This window comes from Hetaerina americana, unplaced genomic scaffold (assembly GCF_022747635.1).
Source record: "Hetaerina americana unplaced genomic scaffold, ioHetAmer1.1.p SCAF_4, whole genome shotgun sequence".
NCBI lineage: Eukaryota > Metazoa > Arthropoda > Insecta > Odonata > Calopterygidae > Hetaerina > Hetaerina americana.
Window position 1 is genome coordinate 70,729,391 of NW_027286985.1, and position 12,891 is coordinate 70,742,281.

At 39.0% G+C, this 12,891-nt stretch overlaps 1 protein-coding gene across 1 annotated transcript in view; it reads left to right on the plus strand.

Moving 5' to 3' along the window:
- The first annotated feature begins 11,235 nt into the window (after positions 1-11,235).
- Positions 11,236-12,891, plus strand: part of LOC139692479 (probable cationic amino acid transporter) — a 438,727-nt gene continuing 437,071 nt past the window's right edge. Inside the window, exon 1 of the mRNA XM_071590696.1 lies at positions 11,236-11,926. Within this exon, the coding sequence (XP_071446797.1) occupies positions 11,236-11,926 (691 nt within the window). The remainder of the gene's footprint in view (positions 11,927-12,891) is intronic.

The window sequence follows — 12,891 nt, forward strand, 5'->3', positions numbered from 1 at the left end:
TTAGTTTAGAATGCTTCAAACTCATCCAATGAGCAATACAATGCAGTGTGTTTTTTTTTCAAAAAGAGTCATTATTTTGAATCGATGCCAAGAAAAACATGGAAAGTCTGGTGCATATTTGACCAACAAATGCATTGCATCCATGCGAGCCTAAACTCTGAAAGACGAGCCAAAATCAATTAACAGTAACTACTACGTTAATTTAATTACTTCATCAAAACATATACAACTATTGTGTATTTAAAATTAAAACAAATATACTATCCACTTAAATTTATGTTATGGTTTGATTCCCAAAATAATGAGTGCTCTTAATACAAGCATGCTATTTCTCTTCTCGTAGATGAAATAAATTAGTTAAATCAGAATGTTTTGTATGGCTGTAATAGGTTATTCAATTACATACACTTCTCTGTGGGCACGCAACTCAATTAATAAATGTATAAGAGGGAATTCTTATTTGATTTAGTACTCACCCACATCATTTCACTGGTGAAAAAAGTTACATTGTATCCTGGGAATTATAGCATAACAGTATAGACACAAATATTCTGTAAAAGGATGAATTCTACAAAATGTAAATATGAATTAGCTAGATACTACGGTTAAAAATCACACACAAAAATCAATTTTCCTAAAATATATCCTCGTCCAAACTCCAAAAATATAGCTTTGAAACACACTTCTATTATTTGAACTGAGTAGAAAGAAACGCTGGTATAAAAAATATGTAAACGCCAATAACGGTATATTAAATTATGGAAAATAGAAATATGATGGGATTATACAATCTTCAAAGTACTATTTGAAGGTAAAATCAGGCATTTTAAAAATTTCATGTGCATTATTACGTTACTTCTACATAGTTACCACCGCTACCGGTATTTGGCAGGAGGTGATTACACGCTTCTTGACGCCTGATTGACGCCTGAAACGTCAAAAATGTTGTTTTTCTTGATTGCAAATTACCAATAATTATGCAAAATATTCAGATGATGATAAATACGAGGTATAGGTACATGGACTAAGGTATCAAGGTGTGAAATACTTCCCTAAGCATTAAAAAAAGGTGTTAGAAAAAAGAGGTAACATTACCTAAGATTACATGAAATAACGGCAACATACTAGGCTACTAAGAATTAAAAAAGAAAAATATTACATATTCCCCCTGCGCGGTCAAATATAGTTATCCGATCCATTATCGTTCGCGGGAAAAAATAACATTTTCAATCTGCTGGTTCTTCACTTGGTCTTTCAAATCTTGCTGCTAAGATGTCTCGCCGTAGTAAGATTGAACTAATAATATATTTCAACATCATCGCCCAAGAGACCTGCTTCCAATTAATGCAAGATATTTTTTAACTAAATTTTAAACTTCGCTCCGTGAGTGATTCCCAACCTAGTTCCTCTAATAATCTACATACGCTCATTAAAGCATGTACATAATTTTGTGAAAGGGACAATTCAACAAATGTAGCTCCTGTTCACTATACGCGACCCAATTCTAGAGTTAAAAGTGATTCTTCACAGAAGATAACTTGCTTGTAACAGCCACTGAAAAACCCTGAGCATTCATATTCATAGATTCACTTATTACAACAGGTGGAAAGGAGAGATTATTTCAACGGAGCTTATTAGATACTATTCTTTCTGTAGGATGCAGAATACCAACACGCAAACAAAACATTGGGGAAAATATTGCGAGATAAACTTCGTCAGACGTGCTGAACAAAAAACTGAAAAAAATCAAGCAAGTTATTAATCATGTCAATCCTTTTCCAAATTAAACGAGGAAATAAATTTTGGAACTTGACTTTCAGATGAGCACTCCTTTTCAATAAAATTATGTATTTTTTGGTTACATCGTGTCTTGCTAGGATTGATATTTTGAGGAAACTACTAGTGGAAAAGTAAAAAAATTCACTGATGAGAATCGACATCTGTGAAGCAAAGTTAAAAAGCAGCAAAAGAAAGAAAGAAAAGAAGCAGCCTTCGTTTTAAAAACATGACGATTCTCTGCTCCCTCAAGGGTTATTTATCTTTCCACTCATGGAATTCAAATATGTATGTAGCGACTTTGGCATGACATTTCAGGTATCGGTAGAGGTTGAAAAGTTGTGGACTTAAATACGTATATTATCGAAAGCTATCATTTGGTGAAATGAATGTAATTTATTTTGCGGGTAGGTTTTTAATAAGGGGTAAAATAATAACGTGAAAAGAAAATAGTTTATGTAAAATGTTATTGTAACACATTAGTTAAAGAAAGATAATACAAAAATATTTATTTAAAAGAGCAAATCAATTTTAATCACCTAATTCCATTCTCAAAGTAAATGGAATTATTGGCCCGTAAAACATTTTAGTTAGAAGATACAGTTAACACAAAGATAATTAATTAGCAGTAAAATATCAAAGTTATAACATTCTAGGACTCAGTTGGTCAGGCTATTTGACTGCTTTACTAACAATTTTAAGAGTTTCCAATTTTTGGAATACTAAAGGTGACCCATGCAGTTAGTATTTTGCCTTCGTTGAGTAGCAGAATAACTTTCGCTTCCACTGATTAATGTGAACACAAGAAGGCACGTGCACTTACTCAAAAAATAATTTCAAAATTTGCCCATTATATTGATGTAATCATTGGCTCTGAAAATATGTAGTAATAGCAGTGTATCGACTTCGAGAACGCTGTAAATAAAATAGCGTGATGCAGCATTCTATTATTACATGACATACGTATTAAAGAACTTCCTTTTATTTCAGAAAGAACTTAGGCAAATCACGTGACAATAATCATCATCAGCATAAGTAATTAGTATTCAGGAAACAGGTGTGTAGCACCTCTCCATACTATCCCATTTGAGAATTGTACGCTCATAGTTCTTCGCAATGCGGTCTTTAGCTACCTGCTTCTGCCTGATCACTCTGGGATTCCTTAGAAATACTTTCTCGCTGAGTTTCCTTCAATTATGCTCATCAGTAAACTATCGTACCTCAAATAGTTTGTCTCTTCGTTCCCTCATGTAGTTTACATCTTCTTGTCGTCATTCTCTCTCGTTATGTATTCTCAATAGGCTTCTCTAATTACTCGCCCTATGAAGTACTTCATTAGTCACTCCTCAATCCATTTTATTTTCATAATTACAGGACAACATTTGGTATAATCCATGTGTAAGTTTGCATGACTCGTACATGCTATCTTTATGATTTTAGACGTTAAATATTCAAAATGGATTTTATGTAGAATAGGGAAATATTCTTTCCACTCGTCGGGAATTCTAACAATTTTCGTCGTAAAACTTCGCTCCTCTTTAGGAAAACGGCTTTCTCCGGGAACAGAACAAAACACTGGCGAAACATCGAGTCAATCGAAAATAATTTTTCTGCTGCGTCTGATTCAATCGATGGCAACTAATAACTTTGAAAAGCAAGCGAATGGCGTTTTTTTTTCACCGCAAGGCGGTTTTTGATATAGGTGTGATAATACATTATTACCGTCATGAAGTTCCATATTCAACCAAATGACCACCTCGTGTTCATAATACCGCAATATGAAAGGCGATCAATGCTAAAGTTCCATGTCCACGAAGTCATTCGACGGATTATGTCCCTTCACTCCCCTACAAAACTCCGCTACTCCCCCCGAATAATCCAATAAAAAGTTAATGCCCAGGGGAAAGGACACTGAAAAAAATGGTTTTGTGCATGAGGGGATGGGATGGAAAGGAAAACAAAAGCGATCCTCTAACCGCATGGCCAGCGGAGACTCGTTACTTCGTTGGAACATACCATAGAGAGTCAAATTCCACATAAATGAGAGTAAAATCAACGTTCAAAGGATTTAAGTGAAAGATTAATACATTATTTCTTTATTCATTTGGATTCCTTGGAGATTCAGTGACCCTGAGAAAATATTGTCGCAATTAAGATAAGCACTCAAGTAAAAATATCGCGAATGAGCGAAAAATATGGCAAATTGGCATGAAATGATGAGTTTATGCAGATTTGATGACATTTGAACCTTAATATATAGAGTAATGCTTGAGCACAATGACTAGTTATACCACTGGGAAATTTCTATCAATTGGATTTTCCAACTGGGAGATTAACCGCATGAAAAAAGAGAGGGGCCGTCCTTACCCTCAGAAATGTGGGATTGCCTTGATTAACGGTAACATTTAATAATAAAATCCATATTATGTCCCGTGCTTGAACAAAGCAATCAACTTTATTGAAAACTACATCAGCAAAAGCTATGTAAAAATTTCGCTAAACAACTGATTGAAATAATATATTCGGAAAGAATAGTAACAGAAGGGTAAAGCTCAATGCCTGATATTATTGTAACTAAAAATCAAAGACGATTTCGTAGTGAAATAATCGTTAATGATTAAAAGCACATTTTAATTATTACTTTTTTTAAACAAAGTACACTTAATGCTCTGTATGATTGGTAGAAGAAGTCTCATCTCGCCCGAAAATAAAGGCGACTACTATCTATATATCTAATTTAACTTCTGCTGTCGATATGACAGAGGGTGTATTCATTTCTGTAATGATTATGCTAAATACGAGTATATGTGAGCATAATTTAAGCGTGTTAATACTTAATTCTTGACTAACCCCTAAAAAAATAACACCTAAATTAAAATCCCGGATCAGAGCGCAATTCAGCTTTTATTCAGTTGACGCAATTTTGATATCTCAGAACAATTTCCATACTTTATTTCGTCTGACTTCAAATGAATAAGCTACAATTTATAGTGAAAGGACGGACGGGAGAGCAGGCCGTGATCACGTTCAAGTAAAAGTGGGAAATATGAGAATCAGATAGTCAATCGACTTAGCTTTAAGAGTTTAACCCCCCGACCGTCTTTTTTGTGTATCTCCCACACATTTTAAAAATCTATTCCCGCACAAGTCAAGTTTGTCGCACGAATCATACCCGGAGCATACTCGATTATGATAATATTTTCCAGTGCAGTATATCTTTCATCTTGGATGAATTTTCTGCTGATTTTGTTATTTTAGTTATTATATTTTTTATTAAGCTTAAATTTATGAGAATATTTTTCTTTTTGATGGATATAAACGGAATGGAATTCAGGGAGTAGACGGGACGGCCGCTAAATAACGAGTTTTAAGGGAAAATCGAACAATTTGTGCCCGTATATTTCCAAATATTGTTCATCACAAATAGGACCTAACCTAAACCCCCCTCCTTCAAGGGCTAGTACCGTAATTACTGTGAAACTTGCAATGCTCTCCTGTCTCCTTATGGGAAAGTCTGTCTTTCCAAATAAAGTCTTCATTTTCCTATGAATTAGGTTCATCCGTGCACAAGTTATAAATGGGGGAAAATGAAGTTTGTGCTTTTGAGAAAGAATTGCCTGAACATTGCTCCAAAACATTTCTATTTGATATGTGACGATATAACAAAAAATCCAACTTTTTAAGTAGAAGATAGGCGCGATGGTTAGGGCATAGTGTCACTTTGTCAAATTTCATCATGATGCGTAAAGAAAGAAAACGTTACTGCTCCAAAAAAATAAACGTATTTTACGACCGATATCGATGCAGCGTATCAATTTTTAGCACATGTCGTGCATAGATAAACGCATGACATGCCAAAGGGCGACGTACTGTGCCGAAACCAGTCGCAAAGTAAGAGTATTTTTTGAAATAGGTTCTCTTTTTTTCGCAATGGACAAATAGGAATGAAAATACGCTGACACACGGAATATAATTTTGAGCATTTTTTATGGAAATAAACAGGATGGATTGATATCAGTTTGATAGAAAAGAGAAAACACCAACCTAAAGAAAACCTAGGCAATAGGCACAAAAAGAAAGATAATATAGAGGTTTCTTCCACAAACAAGAAGAGGAAAGATTTTATTACCCCAAAGGCAGCGTTGTTTTCCTAGACTTCACGTTCATAATAAATATATCTTACGCACGCCAAAAAATTCCCCAAACGAGTGTTTAAACTTGAATTTGATATTTTTAAATGATAATGTAAAACCTTTACAATCTTAAGTATTGCATTAAAAATTCATGAATTTGACGCACTTCCTGTATTTCTGACCTATATTTGAGCGCAGCGAGCTGAATCATTAAAAACTCAGTTGAATCTCCGGTGTACGATTCGGACTTAAGAACATGAGTACCTACGGAAGATGAACGAGTTTTGCTTGTATATTATTTGAAGTTTACAGGGCATGACATGCTTCGAAACTGCCATCGACATGAATGGTTTGCTTAACTTGGCAAGGCTAATTTCCGGGCTCAAACGACTTATTCTCGGGAGAAGTTAACTGCGATGGGAAAGGAACCATCCAGGAGGGGGACCACAGAAATGCCCGAACTTCATCTCCTTGCACCACACACACGGAAGGGGGAATATCTTTCGGGGAACAATATCGCAGTGTGTATATTAACTTTACGGTATACTGGATGACCGCCGAAAGATGGGTCTGCAGGATCTCAATTGACTCAGGTATTCAGGAAAAAAAATTATATCATAATGGTACTTCCTCAGTCGGCTTATATATATTTCGAAAGTTCACAGAACGCATTGAGGGAAATAGTAGTCGAGATCTTATCTGTTTTTTAATTAACTTAATGAAACATAAACCATTGAAAAATTGTCCTCCCACTCCATATCTCATTACGAAAAGGTCTACCCTTACCATTTCCATCCACCCCGCTTCCACTACCCCTGCACCTATCTAACCCCGACCTTGTGGTTCTATTCGACCTTTCACCTTCCCCCTTCATCCGTCTCGGGATGTCCTGAAGCGTATTTACCAACACTACAATTTTCCGCATCCCTATTCACACTTAAAGAATAATATAAATTATCCTCCTGACAACGCGCCGGTCAACCATTCTTCCCCACCCTTGAGTCCTCAAGAAATTTATTTCTCTTAAAGGTTTAATTTCTCTCTCTCTCTCTTAAAGGCTTCTTATTCTTCCCAAACTCCAAGGTTAGCCGTGAATATCCTCGCCGACCTCTAACAGTTCCGTATAAACTTGTGATGGAAAACATTTCGATATGCTCGTCCGCCACTCCAACTATCTCCAAAGCTCCTTCATAGTGCTCTACTTAAATTATGACCTCCATCCACACTTAGGGAAACTGCTGGCCGTAGTCTAGTAGTAGTATTTAAGGCACGCAACCGACTGCTGAGGTCATTTGCGCCATGGGGGATGGACAGGAAAGGATGATGGGTGGAGAGAAACCCGGCGTCGGCATTAGCCTACTCTTTGCGAAAGGCGCCAAGGGGTCCGCAGCTTAACGTCCCATCCGACGGACGTCGTACTCACTCAAAGTGCCCTCCACAAAGCACCTCAAGCAGGGATCGAGATACTACTGCAAAATATTCAACACCGCCGGGATTTGAACCCGAGCTTTCTGGGTGGGAAGCCAGAACGTTAGCCACCGCACAAATTCCGATCCCCCTGGGCATAGTCTTAAAATTTTTGAGGGTGAGAAACAAATCCTGAATGGAAGGATGGATTCACTCTACCTGGCATGGCACAGTCTTTAACCTGGAGGAAGGGTTGATCATCGAATTCGAAGGAATTGTTGGTGAGGATAACATGGGCAAGTCTAATGAGAAAATCTGGGCTAGGGATGTATAGTATGGGATCGGTCGTTTTCCCAAATTTTGACGGAGAGACCTTTGGCGTGGGATATGGAAGTGTTGAGAGAGGTTACGGCAATGGTTAATATAGTGATAGGGATGTCCTAGGGAAGAGTGGTTGAATCAGAGGTTCCATAATATGGTACGCACTTTTGATAAAGGAATTGAGGGAATGGACTATTTGTTGGAGGTAGTGATCATCAAAGGCGAAGAATCGCTCAGCTGGCGAGTTACGGCAGGAGAAATTCCCGCGACAAGGAACATTTTAAAATAAATTTTGGGAATGATATAGAGGTGCGTGGTACGGGAGTTAGGTGGGGTAAAAGTGAAAATCTCCATGGATGATATATTTTGTGATAGGCCGTGGTCCATAAAAAGGGAAATGGTTTTTTCTTGATATATTCGGGTAGGGCCATTAAAAATGAGTGTATAGGAGGAGGTATCGGCGAGCGGCCGGTTTGCTTACTTGTTATAGTCTGAAGTGTTGAAAACTGTGGAAACTTTGCCTGCAGAAATAATAATAATATAAGGATGGTAGATTTTTTAGGGAAGTGATTTCATGGGTAAGGAGTTAGGTTTGAGGATCAAGGTAGAGTTTTTAGAGGTAGAAAATTTTGCCAGGTGTTTTTCATTGATTACATTATATTTAAATGAACTTAAATTTGTTAAAACAGAATATTACCTGATTTCCGCTGGTGTTTGTAAGCGAAATAATAGCGCCAAGTATCAGTGGTTAACTCATGCTTGCATCGGTACTGAGGGTGAAAGATAAGCTATTGTCTTTCGCCACCTCTTTTTAGCATTATTTTTAGCTTTTGATCTACCCCTTGCAGTTCCTTGTCAAATAAAGTAGTGAGTGAGCAATGAAAACTAATGCAATACACAGAAAGAGAGAGCGACATCAGTCCAACAATTGCGACAGCTGGGTTCCCACACTCAATGGCATGCCCAGCTGTACTACGAATTCAAATGTGGGTTCGAATGGATTGAAATTTTTTTCATTATAATTGGGCAGAAAAACAATGAGGTAATCACTCTATAATCAAATAGGAAAAATGTAGTTACATAAAAAATTATAATAAGATGCAATGTTTTATCCGTAAAAAATAAATTTATAAATGAAACCTCAATTACTATAAATCAGTGTGTAACTAATAACTCTTACCAAATTTGAAATTTATAGTTAAAGGTTATCTTAGAAAACTGACCATACTGGGTTTAACAACTTTCCAAGGATTTTCTTCAGTCAACATCATTAAATTCCCTCTAGTCTGCTATCGTAATGTTTCCCTGCATTTCAGCTGCCCCGGAGGTCCGAATATGTATAAATTTTATTCCAAAGCATGAATAATAAAAGGTCAAGAGTGGCTACTTTCATTAAAAAAATAAAAAAGCAATTAAGTTTCTTCTAATGTTTCTACTTTCAATCAACTCAATTCCCTCAACTTTGGTAAAAAATTATCAATAAATTTCCTTTTTATATTTGCCCGAACGTCATGGGCAATCAGATTGAAAGATAAGTTCCAGTTCCCTCATCCATAGATTGACTTGTTCGATTCAATTGTGTTTTATCTGCCCTGGATGTGATGAGAAACTACTTTAGATTTTATCTCCCCGATTTCAAATTCGATGTACGCATCTTTAGACACAGTTATTTGATGAAGACTGATGAGAGATGTCAAAGAGAAGAACTAAGTAGAAATTTTCTGAATGAAATGAATGAATCAGACAAGGAAACATGTATAAAGATGGAATATCAAATACATCAGGAGTGGCGAATTAAAAAGAGACTTAGAGAAGTGGGTTAAACTATTCCTATGTTTTATGAATTTCAAGTTTTTCCCGTATTTCACCTCGATAGGAAAGAAAGTATCAGGACGTACGTCAATTCATATACATAGAGAGTATTTTGAAGAGGAATACCATTTAATGTACTTATTTTGTGAATAAACAAACCCATCAAAATTAGTCTCATCCTATGCGTGTCAGACCCGTCTATATGTTGATGGATAAATTAATCCCCTGATATTTAAAGCCATAATTTTTACGTCATTATTGATGTGATTTTTACCTTAGAATTCCACAAAGTGATTCGTTCACATTCTCATTTTGAATCAGACGAATTTCACTGCAAATACTGCATGGTTATAATTAAATAACATCACACGAGGTTATCTCGTATTTTCTGAAGTACGTTCATTATATCCATGGGTCAAATTAAATGCATAGGCTTAAGTTGGCTATTTTAAACTATTATTGCAATACTGAATAGCCATTGAGTTTAAAAAAAAATTGCTATCAGCAATATAGGAGAATTCTCATTAATCGTACCATTGAATTGAGGAAATTACAATCAAAGTAATTTTGTGATGAATAAGAGAATAATATAGAAAATGATATAATATATAAAATAATTAAACAAACTAATTTGTATAGATAATAGCTCCAAGGAACCGAGGCTAAAAATCAGGTAACTTGAGTCGTACTCGATGTTGTGAGAGATAATTTGGACAGTAATTCATTTTAATCCGGTGCACAATCAAAGTCATAAGTATGAGGGTATAAAGCAGCATTCATTAATTTATTTCTGCACAAAGTAAATGTGAGCGGATTTTCCTTTATTTAATCTCGACTTCTTCAGCAAAGAAAACTTTCCTTCAATAAAAAGGTCTTGCGCAAATGAAAATACAAATACCGATGCATTCCTGCACGATTCATATCATTAATGCATTTGAACCCCAAATAAAAAAATGAGGAGCCCGATTGATTTAAAGAAAAATTCCATGAGGGGAGACAATCTATGAGTTTTGGTTTGACTTTTTTGTCCCAATGGCGTTTAAATTAGAGAAATCACCATGTGTGGTTTTATAGGTGGCGAGGGTAGTTTTTGAGAGAATACGCGAGATCTCGGTGTTCAGCGAGGGGCACCAGAAGGAGAAGCGAAAGGGTGGGTGGTTGTAGAAAGAAGTAGTACATAGTATTGCAAGAAGTGGCAACGGTGGTGAGAGAGAGGGCGGGAAGGAAAGAGGGAACGTTATGAGGGGGTTGGTCGTCGCCATGTAAAGGGAAGAGGGCGCGTTGTGGAGAACGGAAAGGAAGGAGGGTTGGTGGGGAGAACGGACAGTGGGGGGCAAGAGGGGTGAAAAGAGGGGCAGGCGGTGGGAGGAGCTGTTGCCTTGCGTGACGTCACCTGGCACCCAGTGCCGCAGTCTGGCGAGAGCTTCGGCAGAGCGCGGACGGCTGGAGACTTTGGCCGGGGGAGGGGCGGCGAGGACTGACGAGAGAGCGAGGGAGAGAGAACGCTACGCTCGCACTACACAACGTCCGGGAAAAAAGGGCGGGCAAAAGGGGGGCGTAGCACGCGGGCATCCGATCCTCTGGGAAGAGGACGAACCTCCAACCCCCTGCCCCACGCTGAACATAACCAGGCTGGAGGAATACGTCAAATAAATACATCGCGATCCATCCACCGTGAGAAGAAAGGCGCGAGTGTGTGATACCGTCGGGGGGCGTGCCGAGAAGGGGCTACGACACGGGTGTGCCCGCTCAAGCCATCCCCACGGCGGGCTACTCCTACCGCGGGATGGCCCGCAGCTGGGCCGACGAGGAACTGGGGGACGGGGGGAGGCCGCGGCCACCCCCGCAGCGGGCCCCAAGACCCCCGTCACTCCTCTCCTTTCTGAGGGGTGGCTCGGCCGCGGGGAGACGGAGGTGGCGGCGGCGGGAACGGGACGGAGGAGGCCCCCTAGGGGCGGAGCAGAGAATGTGGCTCATGGGCAGTGATGATGAGGACGATGAGGAAGAAGAGGAGGAACAGCGCGACTTCCACTCGCCGACATTCGCGGAGTCCCCCACGGGTGGCCTACTCCCGTCGCGGCACACCCCCTTTGAGTCGGCGGCCGCATCTTCGGAGGGCGCCGCCGGCACGGAGGCGCTCCTCCCGGCCACGCCGTCGACGGATGTGGGCGACCCCCCGGGCGAGGCCTCTGACCCCTCCAAGGGGTGGACCGTGTTGCTTTGGAGGCGGGGCGGTGGCGGCGGAGGCAGTGGTGGTGAGGGCGGAGGGGGAGAGGACGGGGTGGGCGGGGGGGGAGGTCGGGGCGGTCCGAGCTGGGGGAGGAGGATCCTGGGGGGTGTGAAGCTGGTGGGGTGCGGGCTGTCGGGGCCGTGGGCCCTCGGCGTGTTCGCGGTGACGGGGCAGGTAGCCGGTGAGGTGAGCGGGCCCTGTGCCGTGGGGTCCCTGGCACTCGCCGCTGTGGCCGCAGTCCTAGCGGGTGAGTGACTATTCACCGCGGCGCGACACGAGTGTGAGCTGGAAACGGGTGAAAGTCCCGTGACGCTGTCACTATGCACGTGCCAATGACATTGAGTGATTCGGCCGTGATTTTTAGATTGATATTCCTTATCATCTAGAGTAGAGGCACATGCGTAAAAGCGCGCATATAAGTGGATAATACACGAATATTTTCACCTAGATCGTCAAAAATGAAATATCCCAACTACCACGAGTGTGTGCACCATTCCGAACTTTTTTCACCACATATTCCGGACCGTTGGCCCTACTGGAAACTGCAAATCAGAATCATTTTCTTGTATTATTCATTGTTCGAATCTTGGAATTAGCTCATTATTTAGCCGAATATGTATAGGATTTGTAGTTGATACAGGATTAAAAATTAACTGAAAATTACTTAAATTACGCCGCATTCTTCATGAATGACTTGTTTTAAATTCACTACTGTCGTTACGAGAAACGGCGAACTAAAATTAGTGTTTTTGTATAAAAATTATTTATCAAATATTTGAATGCTACGCAGGTGGCTGAGCTGAACAGGCGCTATAAATTTATTGTGAGTAAAAATACATTTTTGAAAAATATCTTAAAGCTATCCTGAATCATTGGTATTCTATTCAATCGTAAATGGATAAAGTATTATCTTCAAGGATAAGCTCATAAGCCATCATCTCTATTATTCTGAAATACATATACATAAATATACATATATATATATACACATATATATATACATATATATATATATATATATATATATATATATATATACACACACACACACACTATAATATATATGATATGACTGAGGACTTCATACAATTATTATCGTTAAGCAAGATGTTGTTTTTCCCTATGTCAAATTTTTTTAAACTATCCATCATTAGAAAAATGATATTTTAGTAAGAGTATAAATTGGTGGAAGAAATTATGGATACTAGATAT